This window comes from Cydia strobilella, chromosome 3 (assembly GCF_947568885.1).
Source record: "Cydia strobilella chromosome 3, ilCydStro3.1, whole genome shotgun sequence".
In the NCBI taxonomy this organism is placed as follows: Eukaryota; Metazoa; Arthropoda; class Insecta; order Lepidoptera; family Tortricidae; genus Cydia; species Cydia strobilella.
This window is the reverse complement of record NC_086043.1, coordinates 10432546-10454309: the sequence shown is the minus strand read 5'-3', so window position 1 is coordinate 10454309 and position 21764 is coordinate 10432546. Positions and strand designations below refer to the sequence as shown.

General features: G+C 39.3%; 3 protein-coding genes across 3 annotated transcripts in view; 1 reads left to right on the top strand and 2 right to left on the bottom strand.

Annotated features, from left to right (window-relative positions):
* The first annotated feature begins 3860 nt into the window (after window positions 1-3860).
* On the top strand, window positions 3861-13002 carry LOC134755849 (protein naked cuticle homolog). Its single transcript, XM_063692482.1, has 5 exons — window positions 3861-4305; window positions 9645-9847; window positions 10422-10532; window positions 10674-11125; window positions 11605-13002. Exons 1-5 carry the CDS (start codon window positions 4191-4193, stop codon window positions 11975-11977), a joined length of 1254 nt encoding a protein of 417 aa, XP_063548552.1. The 5' UTR covers window positions 3861-4190; the 3' UTR covers window positions 11978-13002.
* On the bottom strand, window positions 12932-18600 carry LOC134755852 (metallophosphoesterase 1 homolog). The gene is made up of 7 exons (XM_063692484.1): window positions 18352-18600; window positions 18085-18271; window positions 15654-15795; window positions 15405-15571; window positions 14351-14430; window positions 13988-14266; window positions 12932-13238 (listed from the first exon to the last, which is right to left on the bottom strand). Exons 1-7 carry the CDS (start codon window positions 18448-18450, stop codon window positions 13101-13103), a joined length of 1092 nt encoding a protein of 363 aa, XP_063548554.1. The 5' UTR covers window positions 18451-18600; the 3' UTR covers window positions 12932-13100.
* A 1766-nt stretch (window positions 18601-20366) lies between these two features.
* Window positions 20367-21764, bottom strand: part of LOC134755833 (ras GTPase-activating-like protein IQGAP1) — a 23041-nt gene continuing 21643 nt past the window's right edge. Inside the window, exon 13 of the mRNA XM_063692446.1 lies at window positions 20367-21764. This exon is cut by the window's right edge and continues 1236 nt beyond it. The gene's annotated coding sequence lies outside the window, so the exon portion shown is untranslated.

Below are 21764 nucleotides of genomic sequence, written 5' to 3'. Positions count from 1 at the left end.
CTTTAGTTTAGGCCATACTCGTAACTCTCATAAGTATTGATAAGTAAGGTATCTTGTTTTATAATTAATAACTGTCATTGAATTGACGTTACCAAGTTTCTATAAAAATAACAAAATATTTCTGTATCTGAATATGGCGGCATCAGGCTTATATAAAATAATGTATACATGTGACATGTATTACTTACTTCTTTATTTTACAAAAAAAATTGTAAGTATAGACTTTAGGAAGATAAAAGCGAAGGTATACAGGCCCCGTAGACAACATGCCATTCGCTAACGCTACGTAGCGAACTAGCGAACGAAACGCAATTGTCACTGTAATATGGAGTGATAGAGAGACACAAAGCGATTCGATGGCGAAGCGCAAGCGATCCTCACCTTGGCTAGGCCGGAAGATTAAAATGTTTTTTTTCTCAAGGATATCATTTTTAATGATATCCTTGCCATAGGTATAGGTATATTTGGGCAAATGAAACAGCAGTAGGTACACACCGACCTAATATTGAATGTTATACCTTATTATCAAACACATGCATGGTGTGCGGATGCGCTCTCAATTAACAGAATTATAGGGACGGGACCCCCCCCCCCCAAAATGTGTGTTATATTCGCTCTTGGCCTATTTGAGAAGTCATGGGGAACGGACATATGTATAATGTTATGAGTAATCGTACAGCCTGTCAACAATCTCACAATAAATAAGTGTCATGATGAGAATTTTTCATCGGGTTCTTGGCTTATTTGTAGTGAATTCAAAAAGCTGCATTTTGAGATGGAAGCAAGCCACTTTGTACGATGATAGTGGAGACCGGAGACCCAATAAAACGATTTTTCGAAGCACCCGTAATTTCGTTCCTTAGGAGCCGAGGTAAAGCGAGGTCTGTTAAAAACAGAAGAAAAAATCTACAATACAAGTTTTACGCATGAATATATTAGGGCAACGTTTTAACCTAGTGATATGTATGTGATTTTTTTGTATCACTTCGGTCTTGCAAATCTGTTATTACATATTTATATAAGTAAGTAAAAACCATTTATATTTCATGTTTAAAATTAATGACTGAAATCTCCACAAAGTGAGTTTTTTTTTAATTTACAGTACGTATTCCAACCATTCCTACATTTCCTACACTAGACTGGACGCAAGTCGAGGTATGTTGTGTTGTATTTGATAATTTTTTGATAAGTATGCAAATATCAAGCATTCGCCAGGTGCAATATTAACTGACATTAATGATATTAGCCAGAAACTCAACTTTAATCACTATAACACCCTTATTCATAAACACTTCATAAAACTTTATGGGCCTGATTTAGTTAAATTATGTTTTATCCCTTTCTTACAAATACATAAGTCTAAATGACAGATAGAACTTTTGTCTATCTGATCTGTCATTTGTCATTCATCTGTACAAAAGTCAAACGATTCATAGCTATACAGCTATAGTTCGTTTTTTTAACATTAGAAATAAGGTAGGCGATCTTGGCGTGCCTTTTTATTAAAAAAACCGGCGAAGTGCTAATTGGACTCGCGCACGAAGGGATTCGTACCATTACGCAAAAAAAAACAGCAATAAAATTACGTTTACTGTATTGGGAGCCCCACTTAAATATTTATTTTATTGTGTTTTTAGTATTGGTTGTTATAGCGGCAACAGAAATACATCATGTGTGAAAATTTCAACTGTCTAGCCATCACGGTTCATGAGATACAGCCTGGTGACAGACGGACAGACAGACAGCGGAGTCTTAGTAATAGGGTCTCGTTTTTACCCTTTGGGTACGGAACCCTACAAATCACTTTTGAAAAATAAGTCACAGCAAATGTTACAATTAAAAATCATATACGATCTTTTACATTCTTTTGCTTTCATAAGTAATATTCTTGCAACTTTGAAAAACAATGCTCACACCACTCACACCAAATCTGGTGGCGGTGGCAACTGCGGCAAGGCACGGCATGTTCGTGAGGGCGCAAAGCGCTACACGTTATCATCGATTCAAAATCTCGGAGCCGCGTGTTCCCGTATCTCGCAGCTCACCGAGCGCGGGCAAATCGACCGTTTAGGCAAACCAGTGTAGCCGTGACCTGAAACCCGTAACAACTGTGTGTAATCGGAGTGCACACATACAGGTACTCCTAAACCTTTGACTCGGCCAGGATACAATAACCCTTGTCGGCTTTCTTCACACGGCCGCCGGCCGGCTGCGCTCTAACCGCCCGGCTCTAAACGAATGATGCCGACGGCGACGGTAGCTTTTCTTGTTTGTCTTTTCGTTACGCATTAGTTTTTTACCGAACTAAGTACAAATTTTTTTGTAAGTCGGAGAAATTGGCTACCTGAGTTCAACTAACACAAGACAGAGGACATTAAATTAAATCGTATTTTTTTAGAACAAATTTTTGCGTCAAGTGTAAAAATATGGGTGCATATAACTTACTCAAAAATATGTCCCATAGTTCTTAATTCGCTGACATAAGAGCTATGGGACATATTTTTGAGTATGATGTGTGCAACTGTGCACCCATATTTTACACTTGACTGTACAAACAATTTTAACATACGTGATTATTTAAGCCTCTCTGAAGCGTCTTGAGCTGAGTCATCCTCGAACTCGATATAAGGGATGTTTATACTGTTTATCAAAAATCAAAGGGTGTTTAATTCCAACAAGACTGCTATTTGAATAAAAGTTTGGAAAAATAAAAACCTTGTGTTTTAATTTTAATACATATATGTACATTGTACACTCTATTAAACATTCAGGTACACATTTTATTAGTTGATCCAGGTTTAATATTGCATTAGGTAGGCTTCTTCGAATAAGAGAGAAATACCTAAGTAAGTACTTCTTTGATCCCGAGTTCACCACTGATCACAAATAAATCTGGGTTTACATATCTTTTCACTAACTTTTAGGGTACATAAATGACATTAAATGAAGGGTACACGGAAAGAACATGTCTAGTCACTTTTTTTCGAAAATGAGATTTTAATCTCAAAATATAGAGCCATCAATGAACTATTAGTTACAACTTCTGTTACCGCTGCAATTATAAATATCTCCTCTTTTTCTCACTTTAAAATCACTACTACACGAAAATAATATGGTTAATTACCTACATCGTTCCTTTCAAACAGCGATAACTCAAAATGTTGTCACAGTGACTAGACATGTTCTTTCCGTGTACCCTTCAAATGCTAAAATATAACCGATAATCCAAGGTATTTCTGTCAATAAAATTCGATACCTAGCAATTTCACTAACAGGGTAATTTTTAATGATGTTTTATTTGAATGATAAATTATGATTTACCATATCACAAATTATGATTTACCCAAAAAAGAAATGTTTAGAAGTTTTAAAATACTCATTTCCACATGATCTAAGTGTGGGTTGGTTGACCTCTCCAAAGACGGATGGATAGGTAGGTGTAGGTGCACGACTGTGAAGTTGCAATGACTGCCCACAAACCGCGATAGGGTCCGGCGATTACATCGTCGTCACGCTCAGAAGCCGAAGAACCGCTTCTCGCAGCTGTGCTCTTTTCCCAACGTCTGCCGCCGACTCAGCCTGACCAGTGTAAGTCTGACTCCCGATTAAGCAGTGCCTGGTATAACCTCGGTTTTAAGTTATAGGGACTAAATGCCAGCGTAAAATCTGAAGAAAATGTTTTTTGTTGAGGTACGAAGACGAACACAGAATCTGCATTCGCCCTTACCACAGAATAACTAATAGTAAGTACCTACTACCGTCCCTTACTCCGCTGGACGCCCGTGGTAGGGCCACCGCTCCGCCGAGCCGCTCACTCGGCGGAGAATCGTCCTCGCCCCTTCCGTCGCCACCCCTCGTTTACCAGTTACCGCGCCGCGCCGATCCACGCCGCGCGCCCCTTCTTCCATTCCATCACTCAGTTCGTTTCTTTCACGTTCGTTCGTTCAGTCAGTCAGTCACTCGACGACAGCCACGCGGAGTGGACGTTTGACGAATGTTTACACCCGGCATTCACGCGGACAACTAGGTCAAGTTTTACGGCAATCAAATTAGGATTGAAGCCGGCAGATTTCATCTTTGTGCTGTGAATTAAAGTGATAATTGTGACAGTGATTTTAAAATATTCTTAGTGAACTTGAGAACAAGCGGCGTCTTTTGATGTGTGCGGGATGCGTGCGTGAGCGCAGCGCATGACGTGCTACGAGACGTTGAAAGCTCCGGCATTTGCCGCGGACGCCCCCATGGCACACCACTTCGTCAAGTGGTGGCGCAACAAGTTTAGAAATGGATACAAGAAATTCAGCAGTAAGTATTAATTAACACAACAAAACATTGCTTAACTAAATCTGTATCGCGTGCCGCGCTCGTGATTAAGGACTGCCACCATTCTCACTTTGACCGATGAATTCTTGCTGGCAAGTATTGTTTATTTACGTTGTAGTGACGATATTTGGGGGAAAAATATACTTCATAACCTTATTATTTGTTGATACCAATTGATATTTCTGAGAAAAGCGCTGAGACTGACTGAATTACCGGAATATTTGGACTAGACCGAGTTAAGATTTTTAGGTGGACCTACCTACATAATTTAAGTGCGACGTTTTACCATTTTGGCCAACTTATTTAAAGCTACTCGACATTAGTGTTTTTCTAACATTACCTCGGGCTTGTTAAAATTTGCAAATACCGACATTCTTGACAGAACATTATGACTAATTAGGAGAGTAGGTATGGTAGTAACAATCTTCATTTCCATGACCTACACGTACTTAGAGGTAACAGAACTGTGGATTGAGTTAGCAAAGCATTGGAAAGATTCCTAATCCTAACGCCACTAAACAGTAAAGTAAACTATGTTATTTCGATGACCTAGACGTAAACTATACGACGTGTCTACTATTCTACAATCTACATAATATCATGCTGAACAACCTTCTAAAGCCCCCTTTATTTTTTTACCGCCATCAATCACGAATAACTGCTCTCAGTACCTGAGTAGAAAGGTTTTTTTAGACAAACTGTTGGAAACGTGACTTTAAAGTAGTTCTTAGTTCCGTGAAATGTTTATCTCTTGCCCGTGCACTGAGAACACGGCCAACGGTGATGCAACAAAAGCACAGTGAGCATCTCCCGAAAAATTCCTGTATTGTGCCAGGGTTACTATTAAATTGTTTGCCATGTCGACCGACACGTTTGTTGAAGAGAAGCTGTGAGCGTAAGGCTGCGATCTCTTTGATGTTTATATAAAAGGTATCATTGTCTCCGCTTCGGCGAAGAGCTTTCAAGTTTTCCCTTTGAAGTTAATCAAATGAGCAACGCCGCACGACTCTAGCTTCTAAAACTTTATTAACAAACTTGCGTCACATGTTTGACATGAATGACATGATTGCCTACGAGCACATTTAAAATGAAAGACGGAGGCTCGCCTTCAGAAATTTATAATCTTACTAGATATTTCGAAATGAAATATAACACAAGATCAAAGCGATTTCTGTCTATTTTGAAGTACGATTAGGAGCAGTCTCGTCTCGCGATCGGAACGGAAGTGTCAAATTTTTATATTGTTCCGTTTTGCTACTCTATTCCTAGTTGTGGTGTTTGTGTAGGTATGCTACTTTAATTTTCAAAATGATTTTTACCAAGTGGTTTTACTCAATGACTAACACATCAAATTTACGTGGCTAATTAACATAATATAAACAATAAACGTGAAATCGAAACTAACAAAAATAGCAAATTACAGCTTGACATAGGCCCAAACAAAGCAAAGCTTGTACTAATAGGTAAGCGACAATAGACACACTTATATCAAAACCAGGAATGTTGCGAGTATTCGCAACCGCGGAACTTCCGCATTATTTTCAACATACGCATCCGCATAATATCGATGCGGAGCTTAATGCGGATGTGGAACAGGTAGGTACAGGAACGTCTTAACGGCGGCGTAAGTTCTAGGTAATTTCGTCATTAGCCAATAGGAATCTCGTTTCGTTTTTGTGATTCGTCGATCGAGAACTTTAGCCCGTGACGGACAGCGAAAAGAAGTGAATAATTTGTTTTATTTGGAATTTAGTATAGTAATGCGATTGTGGGGCACCTATATTCTTGTTCAAATACTAAGTTTCGTTTTTTTCTTAAATAAAAATTACTAAAGTGACGTTTTTTATATGCCTAATCTCGACATCCGCATCGGATGTGAGCCTAAAAATCCGCATCCGCGGATGTCAAAAAATCGGCATCCGCAACATCCCTGATCAAAACCATAACGCAGGAACAAAATAAATATTCGTGATAAACAACAAATATATATGGACCGCGGGCCAGGCGAAAATTTCGTCAGTCATCGCCTCCCGGTTGATACTTCGTCACATGATAGTTTAGATGCTATTATAAATTTAAAAAAAACTCGTCAGCCGGTTGTATTGCGGTGGAAAGATCGTTAGTTGGTAGCATGAACATGTATAAACTGTGTTTACTGAAACGCCTAATGGAACGCTACATGCAGTTTCATGATTTTGATACCACTATCATAATGAGGTACGGCATGTATTTTCTACATGTTCACGTGACCAGCTCACGCTCGCGGACTTTCCATCGCGATACAACCGGCTGACTAGTTTTTTAGGGTTCCGTACCCAAAGGGTAAAAACGGGACCCTATTACTAAGACTCCGCTGTCTGTCCGTCTGTCACCAGGCTGTATCTCATGAACCGTGATAGCTAGACAGTTGAAATTTTCACAGATGATGTATTTCTGTTGCCGCTATATTTTTGCCGTTTTTTGCGTAATGGTAGGGAACCCTACGTGCGCGAGTCCGACTCGCACTTGGCCGGTTTTTTAATTCATAATAGCATCTAAACTATCATTTGTGACGAAGTATCAATCGGGAGGCGATGACAACAAAAATTTTTTACGTGTTTCGGTGGCTGCCATTCCTAAGCCCACCAACGGAGCAGCAGCTGACGTCCACGAGGGTTCATCATACACAGCCGTTAACCACTATACGAGTTATCGCCCGGGAGGCGATTGGTCATGGAAATTTGTTCCTGGCTCGCGGTCTAGTAAATGCCCTTACCGAGATTCGAACCCGGGACTACCTGGTTCGTAGGCAGGTTCACTACCGGCTAGGCTTACTATTGTGATAAGCAATCTTATTCTCAAATTTCCTACAAGTCCCTACCTACACTGCGCACATATAAACTATACGCTGTAACTTCTATGTTAGCTGAGGCCCGTGCCGATGCCCGATATTACTTACCGCATCAAACCCCTCACATTTTTTAGAATACAATATCTGGGAGACCGAGCTTTGCTCGGAAAAACTCAAAAATGCGCGTTTTCCCAGAGATAAGACCTAGCTAGATCGATTTTTCGTCCCCGAAAACCCCCATATAGCAAATTTCATCGAAATCGTTAGAGCCGTTTCTGAGATCTCCGAAATATATAAATATATACAAGAATAGCTGTTTTTGCGGCCTCTATAACCGGGTCCTTTAGGCTAGGCAAAGGGGCTAGTCCGGCTAGTGGTATTTTAGCCATCCCTCACCATCCGATAATAGTTACGCCAAATATAAAATGTAACTCTGTTAGTAAAGCAGAGACGCTTTCCAGATGGAATTTCGTACATTGACCCGCCCGTTGCTATCTCCATTGCACGAGCATAATTATTATTATTGCTGTCCCGCCCATGATGCCGATGTCACTATACGAGGTTGACAGCAATATAATTATGCGAGTGCAATAGAGATAGCAACAGGCGGGTCAATGTACGGAAATCTATCTGGAAAGCGTCTCTTGTTTAAATAATTAATCTGACGTTGTTTTATTATAAATTATAAACGCATCCGCTGTAATCGTGACATTATATTTTTGAAATCTATAAAAATAATAAAATTTGATTTTTTTAAACAATTCGCTCATTACTTCAGTTACTAATCCTTCCAGAGTGACGAAGCTAAAAGCTTAGTCAAAAATCTATCCAAATAATCGCTGCGGATCATGTAAAGGGCCCAACTTTCGAGAAAAATTACATTTTAAACGGCAGATGTGGTCTTGTGGCTCGCATTTGGGCCGATCGGCTCCTTGCCTCGGCCCTTCCAGGAATCTAATAAAGGCCCCACCGCGCCCGCCCGGCCGCTTCAGACAACCTTTGAGATTCGCCGGCGCCTTGTATTTCCATTCGTTGTCATTCACCGATTATTGTGTCGTATTTTTCTTGCTCGTGTTATTTGTTGCGAGCTATAAATTGAAATAAAGTCTGTTTTTGTGTTTTCAACAATTTTATGGTTTCGAGGAACGTCAATGTTTATTCTACCTGATACCAATATCTACGTCGCCGAAGTTATGATTACGAATATTTTTGTTGTCGCGGTAACTGACCTAGGCTTATAAGTTATTATCATATGCGTAGTTTAGTTATTTATCGGTATTATCAATGTGTGTTGTGTAGTTGATGGTCCGTATTTTGTTTGTCAAACCGGAATCACAGAATAACTAATAGTACTATCGTACAGAAAATTCACTTCTTCACAAAAGCCAGATTTAGGTATAAAATTATACCTACACACGCCGCCTGCAAGCTAAATTGAAACTTATAACCGCGCACGAACCGTGAATCTTCTTTGCGCGCCGCATTTTCATGACCGAGCTGCGAGTGTCAGCACGGGGTTGTCACTTGACAAGTTTTTGTACCTATACCTACTGATTTATTATTTTTAAGATAAATATGTAGGAATTACAAACGTTGATTCTGTAAACATAATTTTTTTAGCCGGAGATAGTATGTCTGATTCTCAAGGAAGTAGGTATGCCACAGAAGTATGTATGTATGTATGTATGTAAACACTTTATTGTACATAAGACAGATTACAAACACAATAAAAGAACAAAAATATATACAATGTACAAAGGCGGACTTATCCCTAGAAGTACTTATTCCTTTGAAAATATGTCGGTCAATATAGTCAGGAATTAAAAAAAAATGTTTTTTCTGCTTCCTTGTTCTTCTGTTTATTCAGATATCCGTAAACAGAACATTATCTTTTATACAGATTAGATCGCGATTTAGGTTTCGAAGCCATTGCGTATTTACAATTTTGCGCGAGCGCCACGTGACACGACTATGGTGCGAGCCGAGCGGCAGCCCACTGCCATACACCTTCCCGGGCGGTGCACCGGCCAAATATACCTAAACTGCGCAGTGACACCCCCCTGCCGGAATGTCTTTGAAGTGCGGTGATAGATAGCATTAATAAAGCAATTTTTTTACTAAACAGTTTACTACTTGCCTGGATTAAGCTAACTAAAAATAAAGCCGCGTCTGTGAATATTTTCATTGTATCAATATTCAATACAGCCCTAGTTGTTCCTAGATTTCCAATTTTACCGTTTAATCAATGGGATATTTTTGTATAAATTCAATTTTAATTAAATCATAAGTATCATAATAATGTAATAGTGTTTATAGGCAAAACATCTAATTTATTTAAGTCTATAGGCATTATATGATGATTTTTTTTTTCTTAGCAGGAAACGTTTTACTTTCTAATAAAGAATAGGTGGAATTCCAATCTTACACCAAAGTCAGTAAAGCGTTCCAGATTGAATACTTACCTACTACAATCATGTTTTTCAAATTCCAGTCGGCGAAAGCGAGCGGACAGACACGGAGGAGCTTGTCGGTCGAGCAGCCTCGCAATGCTCAGCGCCGCCGGACCTTCTGCCGAGCGAGGCACGAGCGCTCCTGCAGCCGGCCACGCCGCCGCCGCATCGACATCACCAAGAACCAAAACCCCCAACACCTCCACCTGTTCAAAGCGAAGACAAGCCAAGACTGAGATTCGAGGTAAGAATTGTATTCCTCGCGGGGCTAAATGCAAAATATCCGAGCTATTAAGTACTCGCCGAGTGCCACCGACGCAGTGATACGACCGCATCGAAACACGACCCTTACTTGAACATCCATCAACCCAAGACTAGGTACAACTTGAAAAAACATATATGTATGTACAATCTACACAGCTTGCCTTCACTGAAATATTGTTTCCAAACAGTCAGTATATCTGGACGTTTTGTACAGAAAATGGATACGCGATACACCCACAAACCATTTATATCCCTTGTATTCTGATATCTGCGCATTCTTTGTAGGTAAGGTAAGACCCAACGCGAGCCAAACAATCTCCTTGGCATAATATCCGAGTGATCTTAAAGGCGCGGCTAGTTTCCTTTTGAAGCGTGAGATAAGAACGCCGTCGTCATTGTCCAATGACACGCGGAGCGCGCCGGCGCCGCCGGTTATCTTCAGTCCATTCATAAATGTAGCGTTGATATCCCACCGCTAATGTATAAGCTTATACATATCTTCCTAAGTAAACCTCTTGGTGGCTTATAATAACTTAACCTGTTTGTCGTTTTAGGAATTGACATGTGACGTCGAGCTCCAGCATCCAGAATCATCGAAGCAAAAACCAGTTCAGTTCTCCTTCACTCTTTACGATCTTGACGGGCACGGACGCATGACTAAGGATGTACGTAATATTCACTGTCAATCATGATCGCCATATTTTATTAAAATGCGGAAGATAGATGCGTAGATAAATTACTTGGCAACAATTAAATTGTCATTTGTAATGAATGGTAACCAAAAATGTTTTAATTTGTGCTTACAGGATATTGCTGGCATTGTGTCTACGATATACGAGTCAATCGGGAAATCGGTCACGGTCCCCCACTATGGCTCAAAGACAATACAAGTAAAATTGACAGTCGTACCTGAGGATGGTAATGCTCGTAGCCATAGGGACAGGCGGGAAGGCCGGAGAAGACGTAGAAGAGAGGCCACGACTACGAATCAACCCGAAGAACATGAGCAAAGTGAGGAAGAGCACAGAGAGAGATCTCCAGATGACGACGTTTCATCAAAATCGTCGTGTTCAGACGACCGTAGACCAGTCCAACGCCCGCCTCCCCCTCAACCCACTAGAACTCACCGATACCACCGCAAAGAACATCGTGAACGCAAACACACGAAAAAACGCTCCGGCAGTTTACAAAGACGTGAACTGTTTGAAATCATCCAGGCTAACATGGAAAAGAACCACCTGAGTTTTCAGTCCTCCAGGTTAGTATTAAAACTAAATTACTTAATATAAGTACAACCAAAGATAGATATAACTCCGTAATAGATGGATAGTCTTAAGGAAAAAACGTGCCTCGAAAATCACGAAAATTTGATTCTCGATCTGATGGCGCCACTAGCTTTGGCCTACTCTCGTATAGAGGGCGTTGACGGTTTCGTCTGTTATTTATAATTTTAACGCATATCCGTTAAAGAACATGGGTCAAAATCATATAAAAATAATGAATGCAAAAAAATCATTTATCCATATTTAAATACATTTTAACGTATTTTTATAATTCATTTTTAGTTTTAAAATATGTCGATAGATGGCAGTGAATTTACAGTGGTTACAAAATTTACTATGACAGTACCGCTTTATCTTATTATATCCTCTTTGGTACAACAGCGAATCCTATGATGGGAAGGCTTGCTTACTTTTGAGTGTTTTGAGTTTAAAAAAAATTGTTTGTTGTTCACAGAAAGCCCTGTGAATCCGTTGCCAATGAGGAAGAGATAACAATGAAATATCAAAAGCTTCGAAACAGATCGTACACGATCAGCGAGAAACCGACGAAAACATTCCACACCGGCAAGTCTGATAAATCTGGACATGGATATTTGGACCTGGCGTGCGGAGGCGATTCCAACTTGTGCCGATACGATCGGTATCTTCATGCGGTCATATGCTCGTCTGCGAGGCATGCGCACACTGGTTTTCATCAAAAGCAAGCGCAGACGCAAACTCCGCGGTCGCACCGGGGCCACGCGCACCCTCGATCCCGCTCCCACGATCTACCCACCCAAATGCAGACATCACAACAACCCAGAGTACTACAGATAATATTTTTATAGAACTGTGCTATGGGCGACGACGTTGTCCTCATAGCTTGTTAAATGTTTCGTGGAACAAATGAATAGTGAGTTACCAAGTGTTGTAGTGGTGAATGTACGTGACTATTGTCAATGAACATGATAGAGAGTAAGGGTAGTTAATTTACACGAATAACGGTGTAGTCAATAATCAGTATTTATAATAAAGTCTAAAGTTGGTGTATAATTTTGACACGCAACTATTACTACGATCTGTAGTGAAAACATATAAAATGTAAAAGAAGAAATCATCATATAATTAGTAAAAAATGTAAGACGTCAGTGACATTTATACGAAAAGGTGCCTTAAAAATAGGTGGTATTCTTAAGCTTTTATTGTTCTTTGGAGTAATTTAGTTGCTAGTTATCAATGCTCAGTAGATTATGTACCTTTTTAAACGACTCATTTTCGAGTTGACCGACTGATTTTAGTTTTAAGTGTTAGATGCTCTAAAGACTAAAGTTTATTGGATCGTTATAATACGAATAGGTTGACGTTACATTTTGAGAGCGCGTTTACTTTGCGGCTTTGCCTAAGTAAGAATAAGTTTAGTGTTAAAGACAACACGTACGATATGCGCGATCTTGTTACGAATCGCCTAATATCAAAATGACTGTTTGGTACTTAAGCCTGTGGGTGTCTCTCGCACTTGCTAATAAAATGCATTTTTGAATGAGACTTTATTGCTCTAGTTATGCACTTCAATTACCTGTATCAGTATTTATTTTTCTAAGTAATCGATAAATCTCTTCAAATTGTTGCATCTTATCTACCTCCTTAACTTCTTAGTACATAAAATCAGCTGAATCCTAACTTTAGCATAAGTTCTTTTGTGATAATTTGGAACTAACATGTATTGCAACTTGAACTTACTTGAATTGAAGTTCTATATGATGTTCAGTTTGTTAATGTAAGGTGTATAGTGTACAAAGTGCTCGATCTTGTCAAAATATTTATTGTCAAATATAAAATATAACCATAAAATGAGATTTGTATAACATACAAATTGATTTCATTTCATACCTAAATTAATTAAAAGTATTATGGCGAATATTTCTTTAACATGACAAATGAGTAGTGTTCCCACCTTATTTAGTCGCCTTTTTAACTCCGCCCAATCAATCTCATCTTGAACGTGTAACAAGACACTGCAAAGACGAGAATCACAGCAGTCACCGCAATGGTTGTTTCTTTTGGTAAACCACATTTATTTACTGCGTAGGAATGTGGTGATATAGTGACCTAAAACAAAAAGATGGTTAACAGTTTATCCAGCAAACATCGTCTCTTGTTAAATGAAACTAGTACAATAGGTACAATGAGATGACATGATGGAGGCAGGTGGTGGCCATAGGAACTCTGTAATGAAACAACACAACCTAATTGTGTTTGGGTTTTTAGAATTGTCTCGGTGAGTATTAGTTGCCTGTGGTAAGGAAAGTACAGTCAGTGATAAAAATGTAATGTTTGCCAAAAACTTATTACTTATTAGCCCAATTTAGTAAATAGGCTACGTAAAATTTCGACGAAATAAGTACTATACTAGCATATTGTATACTATGGGCCAGGTTTTGTGCTCCATGAAAGAGAAAGGACGCAATAGTCATAAAAATTGAGGTTTTAAAGGTAATTTCATTCCTAAAGTTTAAGCTTTACATAGTATAAACAAAGAGGATATAATAAGTTAGAGCGGTACTGTCATAGTAGATTTTGTAACCACAGTAAATTCACTGCCATCTATAGAGAGATTTATAAAAATACGATAACATTTATTTAAATATGGATAAATGATCTTTTTTATTTGCATTAATTATTTTTATGATTTTGACCCATGCTCTTTCACTGATATGCGTTTAAATTGTTAAATAACAAACGAAACCGTCAACGCCATCTATACGACAGTAGGCCAAAGCTAGTAGCGCCCTCTGATCGAGAATCAAATTTTCTTGATTTATATCTATCTTTGGTATAAACAAGACGAAATAACATACCAGCATATATTTAGGATCAGGTCTGTTCCTCCATGAAAAAGATGGCACAGAATATTCATAAAAATTGCTGTCTTTTCTATCATCCTTATGATGCACTAAACACCCATGGTGGGTGTGTCCTCCGAAAACAGCTCGCGGCTTGAACTTTCTTGTAAGGTAGTCTGTTGCCTCCCGTGATAAAGCATCTATTTTATTCCTGAATCTTTTATTTCTTAACGGCAATGGTGGAGCATCAGGTTCTGTACATTGTGCGTCTGATGTTCTAAATAAAGGAAAGTGCTGGAAAGAAAGGCATTAATTTTTTTATTGCAATGATAACTTATCAGAAGTTACTATATACCTAATAATGTACATAATACATACTTGCATAAGTATTGGTTGACTATAGGTGAAATTTGGAATTTCAGTGCACTCAAGTGGATTTTTTGAGCATTCCAGTGACTCTACAAAATAAATTAAAAATTAACTAAATACACAATGTGAAAGGCAAAAAGCGCTGTTGAAAGGGAAACAAACTTACTTATATTTGGCTGATCAACTTTTCTTTTAATGTTATACTTAAGTTGCTGTTTATCATATTTTAAGGTTAACATCTATTTTACCCTGCGCTGGTGGCCTAGCGGTAAGAGCGTGCGACTTTCAATCTGGAGGTTGCAGGTTCAAACCCCGGCTCGTACCAATGAGTTTTTCGGACCTTATGTACGAAATATCATTTGATATTTACCAGTCGCTTTTCGGTGAAGCAAAACATCGTGAGGAAACCGGACTAATCCCAATAAGGTCTAGGTCTAGGTCAGATGGCAGTCGCTTTCGTAAAAAGTAGTGCCTACGCCAATTCTCGGGATTCGTTGCCAAGCGGACCCCAGGCTCCCAGAAGCCGTGGCAAAAGTACCGGGATAACGCGAGGAAGATGAACATCTATTTTGCCCTCCTAAATTTTGGTTTTCTGGTAAGCCAAGTTAAACCTTGAACTACAATTTGCTCTTAAGTAATCTGTTATCTAATAATCTACAGAACTTGACATACAATTAGGAGGTAGCTCCTACGGAGTACGACGAATAGGGAATATTACGCGAAGCTCTGCGTAGAGTGCGCCACTACCACAATCTGAGGGTCTATCGCGCAACAAGAAAATCGAAATTTCGTTATCTAACATCTCTGTCACTCTTGCAGAGATAAAGAGGCAGATAGCGAAATTTCGGATTCGCGTTTCCCGGTAGAAACTGGAAATAAACCGCCTTGATGCATCAATGTCATATTTTATTATCTCTGAAAACTTAACGTACAGTATGTATAAGTTACTCTATGGTTTACTAAAAGGGCTAGTGCTGTACTCTGGTGGCAGAACATTGCAGTAATATAAAAACAAAAGCAAATTGTGACATAAAAAATATTGAATATTTTAATAAAAACTTACTTGCTATTTTGTCTAAAGAAAACCTAGCTTCCCTGCATAAATGACAAGAGTCACCTTCCATTGCCATTGAATTTACGAGGATGAAATGATTGCCTTTTATTGTAACAAGTTTTACCGACGATGTATTGAGTGCCTTGAAAAATCGTTCTGCTGAACCAGGCCGAATACTAAAACATGTAACCACAATAAACATTAACAAACAAAAACATCTCAATGGGTACATGAATAAAATACAGGTAAGAAACATACTTATAATGAAATCCTATATCATGGTTTCCTACTATAACCTGCATGGTTACACCATCATCAACTGGAAATAATGTGTGAAACCTTTTCACGTAGTCTTGAAATTGCTTCTCATTGGTCCATTCACCTTCATCAAAAAGATCGCCTGCAATCCAAGAATGATCAGTTTTAGAGCTAAAGGCTAACATTTTCCTGAACAAAACTGTATTCATGTGTATATTTAATCATTTATTTAAAATTTATAGCATAAAATATTAACAATGTGCAAACGGTGGACATAGTATGTCAAATGGCATAATTTATATCACTTGCTCATAATGCCCATTGACCTATTTATTTCAGTTTATTATGTTATTTATTTGTTTATCATATGTTATTTAATTTTATAAGTCTTTACCCATCACGGAACAATAGTGTTCCAGGCATTTGGAAGTCATGCACAGAGCCGAAGCCAACACAGAGGCCCTTTTGACACTTTAATGAGATGTAAGGGAGGTGTTATTATTATTAGCATTGTCTACCAAAGGTAGCAACACAAAAGTAACAGGTAGGTACTAGAAATCTACAATGGGGTTGGCCTCTCAAAATATTTTACAGATGGCACCAGCATAGGTTTAACCTGCCTGTCAGTCCTAAGAAAAATGGCAAGTTGCATAAGCCAAATGTCATAGAACCAAAGTAGATACTTGAAAGTTGCCAACCTCATTAACATGACAGGAAAGGAGTAAATATGCTATGTGGCTTACATTTGTTAGTTTCCTGTTTATTATGCTACAATTTTTGTTCAATGTTATTTTCCAGTTCATTGTGCTACAATTTTTATGGCCAGGCCGGTCATTAAGATATTTCATAGATCTTAACTTCCTGAAATTTTTAACTCTAATTAACAATTTCTCAAAATCCTAAAACTGGTATGTGTCCGAAAAGTGATGTGATGTATTACATCATTACAATATTAATTAAAATTACCAGAGTAATAAGTCACCCTAGTGAAATCTTGTGTTTTTATATATATTTATTTAAAAGTGGAAAAATTACTGCCTTGGGTGAGACTTGAACTCACGGCCTCTGGATCGATACTCCAGCGCTCTGCCAACTGAGCCACCAAGACCTCATCCATAGTCAGCAAATCTTCCCACTATATGGGTCCAGGGGACCCTAGCGACATCTACCGTAAGAGTGTTACACTTCTTAAACGGCCACCGGAGTTCCAAGTCATATTGGAAATTCACCAGTTACGATGTGCTACCCATTCTAAATTAATTTTTAACAAGCAGAAACATCTGTGATCGATGCTATTAAGCTTAGAATAAATTTAAAAGTGGAAAAATTACTGCCTTGGGTGAGACTTGAACTCAGGGCCTCTGGATCGATACTCCAGCGCTCTGCCAACTGAGCCACCAAGACCTCATCCATAGTCAGCAAATCTTCCCACTATATGGGTCCAGGGGACCCTAGCGACATCTACCATAAGAGTGTTACACTTCTTAAACGGCCACCGGAGTTCCAAGTCATATTGGAAATTTACCAGTTACAATGTGCTACCCATTCTAAATTAATTTTTAACAAGCAGAAACGTCTGCGATCGATGCTATTAAGCTTAGAATAAATTTAAAAGTGGAAAAATTACTGCCTTGGGTGAGACTTGAACTCACGGCCTCTGGATCGATACTCCAGCGCTCTGCCAACTGAGCCACCAAGACCTTATCCATAGTTAGCAGAGTCTAAGGAGAGACTTCGCCTCCTTGTGTGTGTTCTACCGCTTGTACAATGGGCTGTGCTCTGAAGAATTGTTTGACATGATGCCAACGGCCGCTTTCTATCACCGCACCGCTCGCCATCGGCAGGGTGTTCATCCTCACACCCTAGCACCTAAATGGTCGCGTACTGTGCGGTTTAAGAGGAATTTCCTCCCGCGTACGCTTCGGCTGTGGAATGAGCTCCCTGCCGAGGTTTTCCCGAGGGGCTACAGTATGGGGTTCTTCAAAAAAGGAGTGTACAGGTTTTTAAAGGGTCGGCAACGCGCGTGCAATATCTCTGGTGTTGCAGGCGTTCATAGGCTACGGTAACTGCTTACCATCAGGCGGGCCGTATGCTTGATTGCCACCGACGTGGTATAAAAAAAAAAAAAAAAAAAAAGTTAGCAAATCTTCCCACTATATGGGTCCAGGGGACCCTAGCGACATCTACCGTAAGAGTGTTACACTTCTTAAACGGCCACCGGAGTTCCAAGTCATATTGGAAATTCACCAGTTACGATGTGCTACCCATTCTAAATTAATTTTTAACAAGCAGAAACGTCTGCGATGTGAGTTCAAGTTTCACCCAAGGCAGTAATTTTTCCACTTTTAAATTTATTCTAAGCTTAATAGCATCGATCGCAGACGTTTCTGCTTGTTAAAAATAAATTTTTATATATAAATTAAAAACCAACCTAATATAAATACTGTTTCTGGTTGATGTAAAGTCATTATAGACTGAAAAGCTTGATGCATCTGCCATTCTCGTCTCCATTTGTCAAGCCAATGGCCCCTGTATGGGCCCAATAAATGCGTGTCAGCTATGACTAAAGCCTTTAATTCATCAGGACTTCCTGATGGGAATAATTCTGGCCAAGAACACTGAAAAAGAAACAAACAAAACACAGTAAATTTGACTCTATATGTTAAAATACAATTAAATAGTAAACAAAAGCACTCACCTGTGCTGTAACAACATAATAAATAAGTAATTCGCAATAAATTATAACAAACACTATGCCGATAGAAAATGTTAATAATTTCTTAGTTATACGCCGCATTATATTAACGATTTCTACAGATTACACAGAAAAAAATATTGCTGCGATACATTTCGTGAAGTTTATCAGTTTTAAGCAACATATATCTTCAAAACTTTATCTTATCTCAGCATAAAAGTTTATATTTTACTTCACGGTTGGAAAGCCCACGGACGGACAAACTGTGATTGACAGCTGTCAATGTCATTCGATGAGTGAGGTGACCACATAAAAAAAAACATGAATCTAGTATAAACAAAAAAAATTACTACTTTAAACATAGACCTAGCATTACATAGATGAGCTATACGCGTGCGCCCGTGAGGGACGAAACATACGCAATGCGACAATATGATTGGTCGATTAGATTTGTAGCCGATCATAAACCATAAAAATTTACAGTGGAGAATAAAGAAAAATGTGAGACTGTGAGAAGGATAAACAATAACATCGCTTTCTCTGCTACTCCTACTGAAAGATACATAAGACTATCCCGTTCGGTCATTTCCCCCCACCCCTCATGACCGATCCAGTTATACTAGATTCATGACTTTTAAGCTATGATATAAGCAGACGGTCGTACCGGATCGTGACCTTCATCACGTAAGGATATCTCTTTCTCTCTCACGTATATCTGAGCACCTTAACAAACGTACGGCGGACGACCTTCCACACGATGTAGTACGCCAGTCTGCTCCAGCTACCCGGCGCGAAGCCGCGAACGCGAGTGAGGAGTCGATTTCGCTGATTAGCGAACTAGACTCCACACTCGCGTTCGCGGCTTAGCGCCGCGATTCGCGCACTTGTGTGGAGAGCCCTTTACAGCCAGTCCAGACGGGATGACGACGAACGATCTTGATAGTACACCACGGGACTAGGAGGATATAACCAAACGGAGACGCTACGTCTGTAATTTTCCGTACAAAACAGACTGCCGATTTTTGCGAGGGAGGGGTACGTCAAATGTATACGTAACATAAAAATAGCTATGTCAGATAAACGTCAGTCCATACCAGGGACCGGACAACCCTTTCCGCGATAAAACCCTTTCAATGGGCGACACTTAAACACGGCTAACACATTAAAAGACTCCCTTTTAAACTGCAAGCCCATTCATACCCTTACTTTTGACTAACCCTTACCGAAAAGCTAACCAAAAATAAGGCTAGCTCTTAATAAGGGTTACCCTTATCTTTAAGCGCTTTTTATAAAGGTTTCCCTTTCCGTGAAAGAGACAGGATTAGTATATATCTATGGTAGTGTATGAAAAGAAAATAAAACACGTGCCTAGTCAAAGAACGCCGCCGTCGCCGCCAACGATCGCTCGGATTCGAAGTAATGTGTGCTTTATGAACAAGGTAGACGACTTAAATTAGCACGCTTATATGCTAAAAGGGAAGCCCTTTATAAGGCTAACCCTTATAAGCAATATGCAAGGTGTTGGTGAGCGGATGATAAGGGTTTTGTAAGGGTATTTGGGCTACCGATTACTCAAATGTGGTAGCTTTATATAAGGGTTTTTAAAAGCAAAACAAAGGGTTTTGTCTGGCAAAGGGTATGGTGAGTTAAGCCTTATGCAATACCCTTATAAAACCCCGATAAGGGATAGCGGGCCGGTCCCTGGTCCATACATTGTGTATGACCATTGGCCGCCTATTTTCGGCAGAGGGGAACGCCTATTACTGGCTACTTCGTTTGGTTACATCCTATAAGCCTCAACCTGTTTTTGTTCGAAAATTAATATAGGTCGATTCGACATATATTAATTTTCAATCCCTATTATTTAGACAGTACATTCCGTTGTGGGTATATGATACAAGGAGAAGGGAGGAAAACCTCCAGGTTTCAAAAATCATGAAATACGTATGACGTAATTTATGGATGACCCCTTTCGGATGGATAGTCCAATCAATGACAATGAGCGTATAATACTAAGATAGTGTTAGCCTCGTTTATTAAAAATTATTAGGTACGTATTAAAATAGGTACTGTCAAGGGGTTTCACAAAGTATGTTCGAAGAAAGGAATCAAATCACGTGTTTCCATAGATTAACATTAGTAATGTGAAAAAATAACTACAATGATCAGAAAGTCTTCAATTACGTGTAGATCTATTTCTGTTAGTAAAAAAAAGAGTAGATAATTTTCCAAAAAAATCACGAATAAATGAAGTAAACAATAAATTAAATAAATCACAATCATTTGGTTCAATAACAATACTGAAGTCATTATTTGGTTTGTATAAAGTTATGATACAGTATAAGGAGTATTGAATTTCCTGAAATTATCAATAATCTTAAATGTAACAGTATTTTAAAGCCATTAATATTACCTAATCACTAGCGACGAAGTCTTTATCTTATCATTAAGTCCTGTCTTATAGTTATGCTGTGCATATTAATGATACCAATTCATTAGGTACTAGCAAAGAGAACTTAGTATAGAGACGTATTGTCAAAGTAAATTTTCTCGTGACAGTAAATTTACTGCCATCTTTCGACACAGGTTTAAAACTTTTAGAACGCCATTTGACTTTCGATCTTTTCGAGCGATGGCGCCATACCTTTGGCCAATACTCGTGTAGATGGCGACACCTTTTGATATTTAACAAAGAACCCCGCACAAAATGATCGGTAAAATCGTTCGGTCGATTTGGCTGAAATTTTGTGAAAATATAGCCTCTAATACTCTGATCATCTGTGTAAAGTTGCAACTTTAATTAATGACTAGTTTTTAAAATATGACTATTTTTATGTTCAATATTTTTTACGTACATAATATAATTCTTATTAGTTAACGTACACTGTAGCAACCTGGCTTGTTATGGCCGAATTTCGTCCAGTTTTGCCCAAGCGTTAGAGCGTGGAGAACTCAAACTCGTATTAACGACGTTTGAAGCGTTATTAAGTCCGCCATGGAGCAGCTGCAGTCACGGCATGAAAGCAAAGAGATCCGCTCCCTCAGAGCGGATAACAAAAGGATGCGGGAGGAACTCGCTATCATGCAATCGGAAACAAAAGTGCCCCTGAAAGCCTACTCCGAGATGGGAATGGCGGCCCCTCAAGCACCCCCCGCGATGGACCCTAAAGGATCAGGGGACCGCCTAAAGGCCGAGATGGAGATGCTTCTCCTTCTCCTCCTCCTTCAGGGAGAATAAGTTGTTTGCTTCCATGGGAGGGATGGAGAACACCAGGCTGCAGGAGGTCCTGAGGCACCTCCCTCTGGAGCCGATCTTCTGCCCGCCGTTGGCGGCGGACAGAAAAAGGGCAGAGCGCCCAAATAATGCGCCTGCCGCCCCGGAGCAGCCCAGCCCGCAACTGAGGGCGAACAGGGGG